Source organism: Sparus aurata, chromosome 20, assembly GCF_900880675.1.
Source record: "Sparus aurata chromosome 20, fSpaAur1.1, whole genome shotgun sequence".
In the NCBI taxonomy this organism is placed as follows: Eukaryota; Metazoa; Chordata; class Actinopteri; order Spariformes; family Sparidae; genus Sparus; species Sparus aurata.
Window position 1 is genome coordinate 17,606,108 of NC_044206.1, and position 17,139 is coordinate 17,623,246.

General features: G+C 40.5%; 2 protein-coding genes across 3 annotated transcripts in view; one reads left to right on the forward strand and one right to left on the reverse strand.

The window, feature by feature from the left end:
• LOC115571267 (zinc finger CCHC domain-containing protein 24-like) overlaps window positions 1-10,774 on the forward strand; it is a 19,726-nt gene extending 8,952 nt beyond the window's left edge. The window contains exons 3-4 of one of the 2 annotated variants that reach the window (XM_030400557.1): window positions 7,953-8,117; window positions 8,628-8,764. In XM_030400557.1, coding sequence (XP_030256417.1) covers window positions 7,953-8,117; window positions 8,628-8,741 — 279 coding nt within the window. In that variant the 3' untranslated portion in view covers window positions 8,742-8,764. Of the gene's footprint in view, window positions 1-7,952; window positions 8,118-8,627 lie in introns of both variants that reach the window. The other variant, XM_030400556.1, reaches the window with a different exon arrangement.
• A 1,115-nt stretch (window positions 10,775-11,889) lies between these two features.
• Window positions 11,890-16,371, reverse strand: LOC115571268 (peptidyl-prolyl cis-trans isomerase A-like). Its single transcript, XM_030400559.1, has 6 exons — window positions 16,097-16,371; window positions 15,855-15,885; window positions 14,730-14,818; window positions 14,542-14,638; window positions 13,586-13,661; window positions 11,890-12,359 (listed from the first exon to the last, which is right to left on the reverse strand). Exons 1-6 carry the CDS (start codon window positions 16,247-16,249, stop codon window positions 12,224-12,226), a joined length of 582 nt encoding a protein of 193 aa, XP_030256419.1. The 5' UTR covers window positions 16,250-16,371; the 3' UTR covers window positions 11,890-12,223.
• Between the last annotated feature and the right edge of the window lie 768 nt (window positions 16,372-17,139).

Here is a 17,139-nt window from a genome sequence, read left to right on the forward strand (position 1 = left end):
ATTCTATTGACAAGTGCCAAGTAACACAATTTTTAAATGAATAATAAAACAAAACAAAAATGTATTTCTGCTGCGACCAAAGGACCAAAAAAATAAATCAGTTTTTGCAGTTTTGTGCAACCCAGCTGCCAGAATAACTGTTGACAGTGTATGTGTATATGTGGAAAAAAGTTCTTCATGTTCCAACTTTACATTTCTTTAGGTTAAATGTCCTATTTTATGTCGGACAACACTGTGCTTATGTTCTGGTTAGGTACAGGCACTGTATTAGTCAGCGCAAACAGGACTGGAGATGTCTTAAGATTTAACATATATTGTGGACGCGATATGTGATTTTGGAGAAATGTCAATAAGGGACACAGCCGCGTACAAACAGGAACATATGAGTGTTTCATCTCCCAATGTAGTACAAAGTACAAATACCGATGATGATAAAGTTCACAGCCAAACATGTAACTGGTGAATCTCAAGCAACACTGTCCGATTCTCGTTGCTTTGGTCCTTTTGTTTTCACTGCTGATAAATGTCTTATCTGTCCTCAGTATGCTGCCTGTTGCTTTTGGCCGGATCATCTGCTGAGGAGGATGAGCAAGATAGAGGAAACTGTGGAATGTGGGGTAGATAGACTCGCTCTGATAAACAATGGCTTTCAGCTGCTCAAAGCTAATGAATATATAGGACAGGAATGCTGTGGAGCTCGGTTTTTGTGTGGATGCATGTTTTAAAGATATTATCACTCATGCTGGAGGATTTGCTCATTGTATATTACAGTTTTGTTCCAGATTCAGTGACATATGAGGGGAAGGAAAAGGGAAATGAGTGTGAAATGATCAGTTTCCCTGTCCTGGGGCTCTAAATACACATCTTGAGTTATGCGTTATTTGTATCTTGTCACGTTTGTCTTGAGGTTCATTCTCAGAGCTTAATTGGAAACAGCAGTGAACAAAACAATCTCACCAGGATGATTAAGTTGTTGTTATATCACATGATCATCATCAGCAGTTAGAGTTTGAGAGTCTGAGCACTTATCCTTGTTTTAGAGTTATAGTTAATATCCACTGTGTTGTCTCCTAATGCAGTTTTTGGTTACAAACAACATTTTGAATTATTATTATTATTATTATTATTATTATTATTATTATTATTATTATTTGATTTATTTCTAGGGGAGTGAGATTGGGATATTTGGGTGCTATAACACATTTTTGGATTTTTGGGCGCCAAACCAATGTTCAGGTTTTCAAATCATGACAAAATTATGACAACATGATACATTTACTGAAGCAAAATATGAATTCTTGTTCTCCATATCTGGGTTTCTTTATTGGCTGGTTGGTTTGTCAGCAGGATAACCCAAAAAGAACGTAACAGATTTCTACGTAACGTAACCCTTGAATGGAGGATGTGTCTCGGGTTGGAACAGACCCCATTAACCTCCAGTGCGGAACAGAATCAGAGAGTGAGGAAAGAAGTCGAACAAGACTTAACGTGTTGTGAATAAAACTTAATTAACATTACCTCGTTGGAAGACATTTCTGCCTGAGTTTCTCAAATGAAAGGACTGGTGTGCTCAACTTAAAACGACTTTAGGGTAGGATTTTGCAAATTAAGTCATTGGCACTAAATATGCACTAGTTTTTTAATAATGAATGGCAAAAACAGTCCCACCTCAGCCTTGGGCTTTCATCAGTGTTACTGAGACAGACTGTTAAGTGCGACTGCTCACAACTTCAATTGCCACTTCTGCCTGAGTCACATCAGATAGATCTTCATTAGCAACGGTGGTTGTTTAACAATGAAGACGACAAGTGCCATGATCCCACACTCACTATGTGTTTCGATTGAGAGACCCCTCACAGAGTTTTAAAAACGGCTTTATAGACCTTATGGATTCTTATTTTATGCTTTATGCTGGCAAAGAGCCTGCATTTAGTTCAGCAGGGCTGTTATGAAGGTAGATGGCAACAGTATGGGCATTATGTACATGTAACTGTGATTCAGAAAATTAGAAAGAAAGCAGGAAATTTGCATCCCAGAGCTGAAAGTTAAGGTTACCAAGGGAAGAACTGACCATCAGTACAGTTTATGGAGTTTAAATGATGGCAGTTGTATTTGCACTATAAAGTGCATCGAGGAACTCAAACCCCTGCGAATACTAATATGTTTAGACTCAAGTGCAGCCCTGGCTAGTCTCAAAAACACCTCTTCAAGATGCAGACATGCATTTAAGTTATTCTCAATATTTTGTTAATGCTATACAGAATTGTTATAGTTGCTGGCTGATGGAGGCATCCAAGAAAATGATCTTGTCCAAACTGGAATAAAAGCAAATCAAGAAGAGTTACCAGTAAGTAAGGCACAAACTAAAGCTTTCATACGGAGCAAAATTAAGAGGCTACACCTAAATTCACCTCTACAACTCATCGAGGCGCATCCAAGCAGAACATGATGTCTGCAATCAAACTGTGATTGTGTCATTCATATCCGTCCTAAATATGCAAATGAAAGATGGTTGTTAAGGAACGTACCAGAGCGGTAAGGGATTAAACACACTGAACTGAAAACAATCTTTACTTCAATCTCTGGAAAAGTGTGTTTCCTTGGCCCCCAACCGACCCAAAATGTGACTGCGGAACAGTACGTTCTTATGTTTTCCCCATCGACAGCAGCGAGACCCATTCTCACAGTACAACTGTGATTACAACTGCTCTAATTACTGAATATAACTGTGATTATTGTTTACTCCAAATACTTCCAGCCACTTCCTGACTCTCAGGTCAGCTGTGTTTTGAGCTGAAGTTGGGGAATATTCTCCCGCTGCACTTCTTGCATGTGTGCCAGCCCATCTGCGCCTGTCGTTCACCCTTTGTGAAACCCAACGCCGGTTTACAGCTGTTTGACCACAGCCAGAACTGGAGCTCAGTCACACTCTGGATGGAGCAGAGTGTGTGTAGGTGGATGATTGTCCTGGGAAGTATAACGTATGCGAATGTGAGGAAATCACTCTGCATGCTTGTGATGTACGACAAAAAATCAGAAAAAAACAGGCATCGTGTTTGTTCTGGAGGTTAATCCACTGAGTATTCCAGATGTGAAGAAGGATTACAGCTTCACATACAGTAACTGTGTCTTCACCATCATCATAATCCAACAACAAGTGTGTTTGTAAAAGTAATATGCAGAAGTAAAAAATTTAAGGAAAGGAAATGGGCTGCAACAAATGGTTATTTTCATTGTTGACTAATCTCTTCGTGAAAGTTGCGTTTTAATTCACAATTGGCCTTATAGTTGTTAGAAGAGCATGAATTAACAGTTCAGACCATTTTGACTGCCACTTCCATATCATCTTATATTATCATAAAAACATACATATTTTGAAAACTTAATAAATGAGACTAAATGGGTTGCATTTAGGAGAAGTTAACACTCTAGTTTTGTCCTCTCATCAGTAAAACAAACTCTAAAAACCTTGAAACTGACGGCTATTTTGATAGCGTTAGCTCTTGTCTGGTTTTTAACTTGTGAAGTAAGTATACCAACAAGCTCCCCCATGTGGCCTAAAGGTGCGCTGCAGATATAAATCTTAAATAGAAGAATAGAAACTCTGCAAATTAATTCAGCGACCCAAATCAAATCTTTTGAGACCAAGTTTCTGGGAAAGACACGTTTCTTTCGTCCAACCAGCAGTCCAAAACCCAAAGACTCTTCATTCACTCTCGTGAACGACAAAGAAAAGCAGAAAATCCTCACGTTTAAGAAGCTGGAACGCCTGACATTTTTGCATGACAACTGACTGTAACAAATAATTGATGTGTTTCTCGAGTGTTTGTTTTGATCAAGTAATTGTTTCATAGAGTAATCATTCCAGCTCCATAAAATGTAGTGTGACTTACTATCTATCATGACAGATTTATAACATAGAAGTATTTTCTGTCACATCGTAACAAAGACAGCTTTCTGAGTCTCCTTACTTTAAAAGTATCCACACTGGTCTTCTTTGGCGCTTAGCAAAGTGGAATCTCAATCATATTTTGCAGCAGTGCAACAACTTCTACCCTGTGAGTCCAAGGTGCCATCTTCAAATAGCTCATACTGCCCAACCAAGGAAACACCTAATAGTTTCATCTTTCTTTGAATGCTGTGAAAATTGTCTTCCGTAGCAGAATCTAGCTGTTCTAGTACTTTGCCTCGACGGAAAAATGGAAAGCCATGAGTTTGTTGTTTTAAACCCTCCTGCAGATCAGTGATTTCACAAGATAATGAAAAGTTGTCGACACAGGAGTCTTTGCTTTGGGTTTTCAGTCCAAACACGGATGTGTTGTTTTGCTTTGGTAACAGCTGGGCTTCTCCCCTGATGCTGTGGGGGTCCGATACAAATTGAACCCAGTGAGGGAGAGAGCGAGAGCGCCGTGGGTTTGTTAGTGTGGAGTAATTGACCACATGGTATCCAGTGGGCTTGGTGTTGCTGTGTACTCCGGGATGAATGTGTCATGGGGGTATATGGAAGTGGGGGTGAGAGTGAATGAGGGAAAGAGAAGGAAGGAGGAGGAGGAGGAGGAGGAGGAGGAGGAGGGGGTGAGGATTTGGAGTAGTCCATTGTTTATCCTGATGGTTTCCAGATGATGGCAGAGGGAGGCAACCAACCTCCCGGGCCTCTCTCACCAGGCTAGAAGGATCTGGGCCAAGCTTATCTGCTGCAGACCTCAAATCTGGCTTTGCATCGCTCCGCACTCTCTGGTGCTGATTTAGGTTAAACAACTGCAGTTATGGCTTTTGGATGGGATGAGTTGTAATGCACATGAGAAGTTAATTTGATGTCTTTTTACTTTGAAACTGTTTCTCACATGTTATTACAGGCTGTTAAGATCTTCGACGTGAAGGATCCGTCTCGAGAACGTGCTGTTTGTTAAAGCTTTTATTGTGCAACGAAGAAAAGGACGCCGAAGAACAAAACATTTGAGTCGACTGAAAATCTTTGACAAAGCCTTAAACATCATACCTCGGTGTATCGCCAGGAATGGTCGCTCCGTCGGGGAATGTCGCCCATGGTCCCCAGAGGATGTATCCTGAAGATACACGACGACGCTACCATGCGGTTCAAATTTGTAATTTAGAATGAAATGTCTCAACAGTTATCATTCATGGTCCCCCTAGGATGAACCCTACTGACTTTGGTGAGCTCCTGACTATATGTGCAGCACCATCAGCAGGTTAAAGTTTTAATTTATGTGGTGAAATTTTGAAACCACTATTGAGGGAAGTGGCACACAACTTTTCTTTCCTACATTCATGGTTCCCACACAATGAATCCTTTAGACTTTTCCTCCATATTTGTGGTTAAGAGAGAAATTCCCTGACAACTGTTGGATAGATTGGCATGAATTTTTGGTACAGGGACTCATTTTCCCCTCAGAATGAATACTAAGACCCAATCAGGTCAAATTTCTCGACTACTTTCCATCAACATCAGCTTTTAAAATGTTAAAATAAAGATGGTAGACATGCCAATCATTGTAATTACCACACATCAGCATGTTAGCATTGCCATTGGGAGCATGTCGATGTTAGCACTTATCTCAAAGCACCAGATCACACAGAGAAGCGTCATGCGAATGCGATGCCAGCAGAACCATGGTTGTTGAACTTTGCGTGAGCTCCTCCCTTGCACCTCATGTCCTGTTTTTTCCTGCCGTTTTTTTAGAAGCTCATATATCCTCAACTTTTCAGCTCGAGCTGTGGAGCTGCGCCACTTTTTCCAGTCATGCATCTGATGCTGAGGTTTCGCTTGCTATACCAAGGCAGTTTTGAAGCGGCCACTCCTGTTGCATCAAATCCTGGTGTTATCGGGAGCATGTCTTGCAGGTTTTTCGATTTGCATAAAAGCTAAAGCGTTCTCAACTTGTCAGGGCAAGTCGCAGCTTCGCACTTCTTTCTCCTTTTAATAACAATTGATCACTCCACAGGCGCGGAGTGCAGTTTACCCCATGGGCTTCTGGAAGACATTTTTCTGTCTGTAGTGAAGAGCTAACGCTTGAGGAGCGCTTTTGTGGCTTTCTGTGCGTTCACTCAAACTTTCCTTCTTTCCATCAGAGCTTCCATTCACTGTCGGGTCATGAGTGTGATTTTCATTTGTCGGTCGTCAGTGTCACATCTCTGATAGGACCGGTGGAAACTCCAGAGTGTGGCGTGGCCTTTGCTGCCCTGTGGGCTCCAGACTTTAGGTAGGGTTTGTTTTGCTTGTTCTGCGGAGTGAAAGCCGTTTCCTCCCTCAGGAAGATGATGCTCCGTCTGCTCTCCCTGTAGGTGCCCCGATCAAAAGTGACCTCCCACAGTGCCTCACGGTGGCTGAATAGTGCAAACACAGGCCTCAGAGTGCCTCACTGTGACATTAACAGCTAGAGATGCGGCCGGTGGAACCTTAAATGTGGTGCATGGAACAGATGTAGGCCTGGAAATGAACAAAATGATCTGTATGAACTTGACATGTGTTCCTGCAGTGAATCAAAACAAGGGTTGACGTGCTCTCCTCGGCTGGATTCGGTCTTAATTTTGACTTGCCCTACTTTTTCAGCCGAGGTGCTTCTAATTTGAACCAGTCGTGTCGAGATGATTTCTTCGTGATGGGCTTTGGATTTTGTCATGTTATACAAGTGCAGAGTTCATCTGGGTTTTATTTCCTCCCTGCTAAGATCTTTGTGTCCTGATTGGTGGGCCGGGGCCAGCTGGGAGGGATGACTGAGAGCCTGAGGTATTTGTCCTATAGCAGGGAGGCGTCTCCCATTGGTCCCCCCACAGGCCGGGGCCTCCTTTATGGTCCCCCGGGAACACAGCTGGAGGGAGGGAATTCATTTCTAATGGGAAAGCTGAGACTCCTTCTTTTCAGCCCAACAAATAAATTATGCTGAACTGTTACAATATATCCCAACTCCCTTGAAACAACGCCTCTGTTTTTCTTCTATAGAACAAGGAGTATTTAGTTTTTTTATCCCTGCACCGTCTGTCTACACTTGTAGTTGAGATAAGATAAGAAAGGCTTCTTTGGAAATGGAAAACTCCCTCTTCCAGGGCTGTATGTATTTATCAAGCATCAAAGCAAATGAGCGTCTTAACTTTTATTGACAGACACCATAAATAATCTTGTCATTCCTGAGAAAATCTACTCCTTCAACTCCACCCTCTTGACCACCAACAGGGCTGCTATCACTTCCTGTTTTAATCATGCAGAGTTTTGAATTGGCTGCAGTCAACGGGCCAGGCAGTCTTTTCAAGACAGAGGTAGTGAGAGGGAAAAGCCAAACTGTTTATGCAATTGAGGTTTACGCTTGTAGAAATGTCGTATTTCAAGCATTTAGATCACGCGGCAGGTTTAAAGTTTCAGAATTTAAGAATGTTGACTCCATACTCTAAACAAATAGGGGACAGCACCGAGCTACTGCCGTTAGCTAGTTAGCTCAATTAGCCGCACAGTTAGCGGTCCAGTGTTGATGTCTCCCTTAAGGAGATATCTGTGCATCATAATACGTAGATGTCAAATTTTTTTTTTTACTTTAAAGTGGGTTTTTTTTATTTTATTATTAATTTATTCAGCAAAATTTAAAGAAAATACACAAATACTGACAAAGAATACAAATAACATACAGTGCAGGAAGAGGCAGAAAACCCAGTGGGCTTATTTAAAGCCTCCACCTAAATAATGTTAAAATTTCACAATATTATAAGGAAACACAAAATTAACATACAAAAAATTAAAAATAAAAACTACATAAAAGTAATAACAACCTAATAGTAACAAATTATATATAATAACAAAAAATAATAACATCAATTAGAGAGTATATAATGTGTAAATGGACAATGTGTAAAAAATGAACAACAATGTGTAAAAAATGAACAACATAGCACACATGATCAGTGATTTAAAAACTTGCTGTGTTCTTTGTACTTCTGTTCAGGCTCGACCCAAAGGTGAAGGCCTGACCCCGTATCAGGGAAAGAAGAGGTGCTTCGGTGAATACAAATGCCCCAAATGCAAGAGGAAGTGGATGAGCGGGAACTCCTGGGCCAACATGGGGCAAGAATGTATCAAGTGCCACATCAACGTTTACCCTCACAAGCAGGTAACACCACGTTCATGATAGAGACAGAAGTGCCGGACTGGTAGACTGAAACGCTGAAAACAAAAGGTTTTTACTGAAACGTCTTGAGATTATTTGTTACTTCTACCAAGACTGACCCTCTCCGTCCCATTTGTCTGCCTGCTCGTTTGCTATTAAAATACAACCATGCGACCTGATTTGCATGAACTCAACTGCGCATCAAGGTTGTAAAAAAACATATTTTCTGATCACGTTGGAATTTTGATGCTTCCTTAAAACTTAGATTACACCGTATGGAGCCATTTCATGTTTTTGTAATACAAAACAAGTCCCCATCTACTTTAGTTGTTAAGAAGAATTCCTCAACACTGTTCTTCTGCGAAGCTCCAAGGATGTTTTTTGTGGAATACGAAGCTTTGCCTGACTTTTCATCAGCATGTGAACGAAAGGATAATAACAGAATATTTATATTTGAGTGTATTTATCCTTGTTTGAACGGTAAGAGTAAAATCCTCTGTTTCTTTGTTCCAGCGACCTCTGGAGAAACCTGACGGGTTAGACGTGTCGGACCAGAGCAAAGAGCATCCGCAACACCTGTGTGAAAAATGCAAAGTCCTCGGCTACTACTGCCGCCGCGAGCAATAAAGCGCTCTACTCGCCTTGTATACCGCTCCAAAGTTTTCAGAAAGGAGGGGACTCGCATTTAAATGACTAAAAATACACGATAGTAAACTTAATTGTACTGTAATGCATCTAACGGTTTATTTTCAACGATATATTCTCTCTGACACTGTGACCCTCAGTACAAGAGGCTCATTTTATCGACAGTACCTCTCAGTGGAGACGAGTACTTTGCATCTGCTGGGTTCTTTTAGCTCACTCAGTTATCATGTGAATATTATTTTTGAAGTCTTACCAACTGTGAATTAAGAAACTTCAGTTCTGCGTCCGTCTTCGCTCGAGACGGTGGTGAAGTTTCCAGATGAAGATTCTCATTTACACGTTTGTATATTCCAGAAATAAGTTAAATAGAAATGTTTTCTGTATAAAATATGCGACAGGTCTTTACTAAGAAAGATTTATGTTTATCTGCGTTATATTCAGTACTAGAAGGTACATCATTTTGGAATATATTTTGAAGCCATTATTTGGTGATTATTACACTTAGTGAAGGAATATATTAGCCGACTAACATTTATTCTTGATATGCTACATATGTGCCTGTATTTCCAAAGATGTCTTTTTAGGTAGTTTGTCGTTCCAGTTGTACACAACTGTAAATCAATGCAATACGGTGGAAATAAAATACGACAGCACAGTTATGTTTTGGCAACTATGGCTAATAGAGACCCACCAAAGTGCCTTTTAAGGGTCAAAGGTTATTATGTCTCAAATGTAACATTAAAGCTGTGAGCAGTGTTGAACGGGCCATTGACACAACTCTGGTTTTTAATATATTGTGCGAACTGTACAAGGTGGTTCAGCGTCACCTTCTGTGGCATCTATGTGGCGCCACACAACATGGACCAATTATACTTTATGTTCCTGCAGATCAAGCCGAGACCACAACATGACAACTTCATGAAACTCAATGACTCACGTAGGTTATTAATGATCAAACATGAAATTCGGGGCAGATTGAACCATTTAACTTCCTGTGTGATGGCAAATGTATGCATTGCTATGGCAACCACCATCAATGACTCGAGACTATTGAGACCAAACTTCAGGTAGATCTGGTCAGTCGGCTGGGAGAAGGACGTCAAAGAGTAGAAACTGACAGTTCTGGTTGCCAGAGGTCGCACTATGACTGTTGTTTAATCTTTTCATTTAGATGTCGTCAGGCCGGAGCGGTTATCGCACATTGGACTTGGACCAGATTGGACGATTTAGTTTGGAAGGACAACAGTTTCATGTTTGGTTGAAAAATCACCATGCCGCCACAGCCATGCTGCCGTAACCGGGCTACCACAGCATACAACGAAAACCCAAAAGCTTCACAATTTAGCATTGCAAAGGTTTTTAAATTGCACTGGCCAATTTTTTAGGTGGAATGCCAGTAAACGGCAATAAGGGAAAACTACCTTCGCAATGGCCGACTCCCAGGGATCTGGACTGGAGTCATTGTGACATCGACTCGACTTGACTTTCGTCTTTTGATGACTTGCAAATGTACAATGTACATAAATGACTTGAGACTCGACTTGAATGACTTATCTGTGTAAGATTAGGTCAAACCATTATTAGACAGGTATTAATTGGGGGGGGGGGGCATTTTGCTCCATCCACAGGCCAAGGACTACAAATAAGTACAACAATGTGTGACGTGTGTGCAAAGTGTCACGAGTCTTCTGAGCTTGGGTAAGCACTCAAAAATTCGTTTCACTCGAGTAGAAAAAAAACATTCCGTCGGTCGTCAGTGGTCGGTGCTCAGGCCCTAATGTGACAAAAGAAAGAATAGGAACCTAAATGTTCCAAAGATCATCAAAGTTGTGTTGTGCGTGTTGCTTTACAGGCTTTTTCATATTCCAACGAACTCGTGATGATAAATGAAGATGGAACAGAAATACCTTTTTGACCTTTAACTGTTTAAGATGTGTGAAATGCCATTTAATGTGCCTTAGTTTGATCCCTTGATCTCTTAAAATGTTTTTGTATTAAAAATGTATTTAAACATCTTACTCAGTGTGTTGCTGGTTTCTCTACTGATCTGCTATCCCGTGGTTTTTAATTCATCTGTCCATAGCTAACGACTGATAGTCCCACATCCTCCCTACAACATTAAGCGCTCCAGATGTTTTATCTCCCCACAACATAATACAGAACGTCTTGATACTTTTTAAACATCTGGTAAAATTTTACTCATAGCAAAGTAAAAACACATTTGTGCTTCATCCCCCTCTCATATATCACCAACAGCAGAACAAACATCGAATTGTGACACTAGATAAAGAAAATCTGACCTGACCTCCAAAAGAGAAACATTTCAGCAGAAAGACCTCCGCAGAAGCAGAACAAGATCATCAGTCAGCTGAGAGGCTGATGAGGAAAACAGACGCAGGGGCAGGAAAAATGACACAACACTGATCTCACTCCTCAGCTGGTGAACATCCAATAACTGGACACACCTTCAACTACAAAACAGTTTTATTTGAGAACAGGTGCGAAACTGAGCCTCAAAGCAGCTATAACATTATATATATGTAGATATTTACAGGCTTCTATTAAACAGGGTGGCAGTGGCTCAGGCGGTAGAGTGGGCTGTTAAGCGACTGGAAGGATGCAGGTTCGACTCCCCAGCTACATTTCAAAGTATCCTCGAGCAAGATGCTGAGCTCCAAAGAGCCAGGTTTTTACACCAGGAGTTGGTACAGACCAAAAGCAGAGGTTGAACGGGGTTGATACTGGACTTAATTAAACATATCAATGCCGTTTACAACTTCTTTGAACTGCCTCCACACAGCCAAAAAGAATCAATTATTTCGGTTTTAAAAAGGTCCAGTGTGTACGATCTAGTGGCATAGCAAGGTGTTTGGAGTTTGCAACCAACTGAATCATCCTTTTCCTCACGATTGCTGCTTGTTTTCTGTTCTGTGATGCCAACTCCTGGGGTAGACCCCCCAAAAAAGGACTCATTCTAAGAAAAACACACCGTCTTAGTTCTTATACAGTGAAGAACACAGTTATGAATATGATATGTAGTTCCTAAATCGCACGCGATGGACGTTCAAAGGCTTTTTGTGATACTGACATTGACGTTTATTTGGAATAAGAACAGAAGGCGAGAACAAACTCATATTTAGAAAAAATTACTTTATTTTTTTGCAAATGCATGCCCCTTCTCCAAGACAGTTTCAATGTATATTAATGTTTGAATTGTTCTTTCACATACAATACAACCATCCCGTTGTCCTCTGTCCTATAATACAAGTTCACATTTTATGACGAGTTTAAGTGCTTGAGTTGCTACTAAGAAAAACTAACCCAGACTTGAAGTACCAGAGTGAGATAATCAACTGTCAGTAGAGAGAGGTACCATGACTGAGGAAAGAGCCTCCTTCAGCCTCTCACATTGAAATTACAGCAGGGAGATGAGACTACAACCTTCTCAGCCACTCACGTGGAGTCTAGTCCAGCTCTCCACAGTCTGTGATAGTGATCTTCTTGGAGGTTCGCCCAGACTGGGAACCGAAAGACTCCACTTTCTTGATCACGTCCAGTCCCTCCTTCACGCTGCCAAAGACAACATGCCTGCCATCCAGCCTAAATGAAGAAAGAGGAGGTTTATTATCACTGCCCCCGAACAGTTGGGCGATCCACAGTGCACCCAGCGGGGGTTTCGACTCAGCTTTTTTGGTGATGCCACCGTTTGTCTAATGGTTCTGCTGCTTTAGGCCGTCAGTCAGATCTTCACCTTCTTTTTTGCCGTCATGTCAAAACATTCCAACGAGAAATGTATTCCCAGCATTTCAATAATAACTGGACGCTGCTAAACCCACTTTAAAAAAACAGCTACGATAACAAAAGCCTTCCAAAGGTAGCAGAGTGTTAAGATTGGATGGCATTGCCGAAGTTATTAAACTGGGTGGAATCTACAGGACATTTTATTTTAAAACAAGTGTGTGTGTTATAAAAAGACACTTTTCTGTTGGGCTGGAAAGATCCTGGTGTCGAATCTAAGCACTTGTATTTTTGTGTCATGGGTAAATTGCTGCATATCCTACACTATGATTAAAAAGATGCAAATAGGCACCAATAATCAACTGAAATTATATAGAACTGTTTCAGCGTCGCTCTTCCTGCACAACTGACATTTTACTGAATGTTTCAGGGTTTTGCGGTGGCCAAGCAGCATCACAACACTCAAAGGATTTAGGCAGAATTGTTTTAGTTGTTGTTATGTGTCGTGTTTTATGTAATTGTGTTTAAAATAGGGCTGAAAACTATACACACACATCTCAGGATGTACATTTTAGAAGAGGAGATGAGGGGCGGGAGACATTGCCCCTCATCAAAACACACTAATCAGCTGCTTTTAATTCTCGATACTGATGTTTTTGCCTTTATTTTATCTTAGTGTGTGCTTGTTTTGATTAATCTTATTGTTTATATGTTCATATTTGCAATTACCCCGTAATACTTTCTTTACTTGCACTTTTCTCCATGTATTTGATTACTATGTAATTCTGTTTTTTGGAAAATGTTAAATACATAAAGTTATTACTATCATCATCATTGGTAAAAATACAAATATACAGATGCCTTTGCATTCAGTGTACAACTAAATCCTTGGAGAATCCCATATTAATCCTTAATACTTTATATACAGTATTGATGTGTCTGTTCGTGTTTAGTTTTCCCATTGCACAGGAGCTTTGTGCAGATGGCTCAACAGGCCATCCAGTAAATTTGATAAAGGAAAATAATGGGAATAAAATGGCCGCAGCAGCATCACCACCATGTATAATGCCGTGCTTCACTGCACATACCATTCTGTTTTACTGGTGCAGATGAAGAACTGGGATCCGTTGGTGTTGGGTCCAGCATTGGCCATAGACAAGATACCTACGACAGAGCAATGAAAACATGATGAACTACTACAACAAGTGTAAAAAAAAAACTGTTGAAGGAAACATCATCCGAAACTTTCCTATGTTAATTTATAACAGGTCAGTCAAACACGGTTTGCAGAATGCTGCCACCTGGTGGTCAAGTTAAGTGAGAGCCCATGTTACAACAGAACAGTATGTACAGTTTATTTTTGGGCTCACACAGTATTATTTGAGCTTTTAATACTCACTATTTGAGTGAATAAGGTAGTTTTATCTGTTCCTGCTCTTTGTTTGATTTGATCTCATCCTACAATGTTAAACAGCCTCATTTTGAATACTTTTCTGTAGACAACCGCCTGAACCACACCCGATTTTCTGCCCCTCTGGTGCCTTGTAGTGTTACAGGGTGTCTACCGATATCCAACACTTGAAATGAAGGTTTCTTAGGACCTCTGAGATCATTTTTAACCAAATCTAAAAGACTGATCTCTGAACAAATCATCCTTTTCTTAATCAAGCATTGCACATAAGTATAAAGATATGTAGTTTACAGTATATTTCGTCCTGTTAAGAGGTGACTTTTAAAGGAATATGGTTATTAGTTTGTGCATACCCGTCCCGTTTGGTGCATCAAAGGAAAGACTGAGTTTTGGACTGACAGAATAAAGTTTTTTCTGAATGTATAACATAAAATGGGGAATCCGCTCAGTGACTTCCCTGTGTCATGATCTGCCTGTGAAGTTCCTTGTTTTCCCCTGACATCCAAGGAAAAATGTATTAGCTGACTTCCCTTGCGTGAGGATTAGTTTTGCAGAAGTATATTTCAAAGAGAATAAGCATTAACTAATGAGACCGCACTGTAACAGTGTATACAAACAGAATGGGATGGTTACCAGATCCAGTGTGCTTCAGCTTGAAGTTCTCATCAGGAAACTTCCATCCGTAGATAGACTTCCCTCCAGTTCCATTGTGGTTGGTGAAATCTCCACCCTGAAAGACACACGCACACCTCATGGTAAACACACTGAAGCTGCCCACCGGACAACAAAAGAATCACAAAAGAAGAAAGGGAGAAGCCTACCTGGCACATGAACTGAGGGATCACCCTGTGGAAAATTGATCCTTTGTAACCAAAGCCATGCTCCCCTGTGCACAGCGCTCTGAAGTTCTCTACAGGGAAAAGTTTGTGTCAGATTCTCATGACGTGTCTGGTGAGATTATAAAACCTCTTGATTATTTGCTGTAATCTCTGATCAGATATTTCATAATCAAAATAAAAAATGTTGATATGGCAATGTTGTCCATGTTCAGATAAAATTCATAGTTGCGAGGAAATGGGTTTTTATAGAAAGCCATTTCAATATTTCTCACAATAAGGCATCAAAAACATTATTTTGGCATTGTTACCAATTTTTACGTATTTTATTTGCAGTATCTTGACATATCAAATCCTGCCAAACTTTTTTTTTTTTACTTGTAGAGCTTTAATAATCAATCAAGCCAAATGTCAACTATAACATTAGACACCAACTGTTTTGATAATCAATCTGTTGGAGTAACGTTTAGTCAGATTCCAGCTTCTTTAGTGTTTCTTAACTCCTCTGTTACAGTAAACTTGATGTATTTTGGTTGTGGACAAGACAATACATTGGAGATGAATACTTTTCAGGGTAACCTGCTCAGTATGTCAAATAAAATCTGAAACCATGAAAAGTCTCCTCCTTAAGGACTGTCTGCATGTTGCACTCCTGTATTAAACCTTAATCTGAGATTAAGTAGCTATTTAAGGGTTTCTAAACTCAGGTTTTAGTTTCAATAAGTAAACACACTCTCTTTGTTTATTCAGGTTATTCTGTCATGAAAACAAACTGACCTTTCAAGGACAATGTAGATGTCTACGTTTTTACTGTGTTTATATGTGATGGACCCTGCCATCTTTCCATACAACAGCTTGTTAATTTGGTTATGGATAAAAAAAAATAAGAGTTTGTATTATTACTTCATTAATATTGTAAATATCACAATTCTGAGTTTGATTTCTTTTCCAAAACTACATAGTGCCCTTTTATAGGAAAAGTACCAACACCACACTGTAGCTAGCCCTGCATTCCAAACCCCACTTAAGTAACGCTAAATATAAGGATTATCAGCAACATTGACTAAAAATTATGAAATAAAATCCTATGAGACATTGTTCACTGGTTACCTGCAGTCTTTGGCACGACTTCGGCGTTGAGCTGCCAAAGAAAAAGCAAAATGCCTGAGGGTCAAATAATGTGAACATGTTCTGACATTTCACCAGTTTCAGTGAGCCATTATTAAAAAATGACGCGAGAAGAATTTCTCCAGCTGGGCGTACAGCAGCTGCTGTCTTCTCGTTAATTCATGTCAAACTGCGTTAAAAAGCTCAAAAGAAACGAAGCCATGTGCATGTTTTTGTGGTCTCACCTCAAAGGTTACCCTGCCGAGTGGCTGGTTGTCTGCAGCAATGTCAAAGTAAACCGTCGGGTTCTTGTTGGCGGTCGTGGGGCCGCTGCTGTACATACGAGCGGCGGTGAACGCCAGCGAACAAAACTTTATCCGGTTTGATAAAAGCAACATTTTCCCAGAGTGTTGTGGTTCAAGTCAGCTCCTTCTGCTCAGCAGTCGCCGAAAAGTCACGTTTAGTTACATAGGCGAACTGAGGAAGTTGTTCCCACGAAACCGGAAGTACAACCCCCCCCCCCCCCCAGCAGCCGCGGTTTAAATATCGCGAGATTAAACGAGATTCAGAGCAATAGCACGTTGTTTTATTATTTACAAAATTCAAATTTACAAACTGTAACGTCATTCATAACAGTTTAAATTGTTTTAGAGTAAACAGACACTTCTTAACACATAAAATAAGACATAAAACATTAACACAGAGACAATAGAAAACATTTAAAAACGGGGGAAAAGTTGATCCAAATTATCATTAAAAAAGAAAATGAATGAAAGTGGATCAAGGCATAACATTGGTGATGCCATTTTCTAATAAAACAGATCTTAGACAGGCATAGACAGGCAGACAGATTTACTTCAGTTCAAAACTGTGACTTCAGCTGATGGAGGACAGGTACAGGAAGTAGTGAAGTAGTGAAATACCACTTCTTTCAGCCACAGTTAGAGTCACAGAGGGGGAGCTGAGAGCTGAGGACGTCTTACTCCTGGCGAGTCTGGTGGGGGCCCCTGCTCGTTGCACAGCCCTGCTGGAAAAACCAAACATATGCTAGTCTTGCTGTTTGTTGTGTTTTGGTGCTGGTCTATGTTTTTTTTCCAGCAGGGAGCTGCCCTCAGGAGCTCTGATATAAGAGGCCAGGCAACCTGGGCAACCTAACCTTCAGCATCTGGAACAAGATGAAGGACTCTGGTTTAAACACCTGGTCTAAAACTCATCCTGTCTGAAGATCTGAGCAGTGCCAGAGACAGAGAGAAACAGCAGAGTCCTGATAATCCAGAGAGGTTTCATG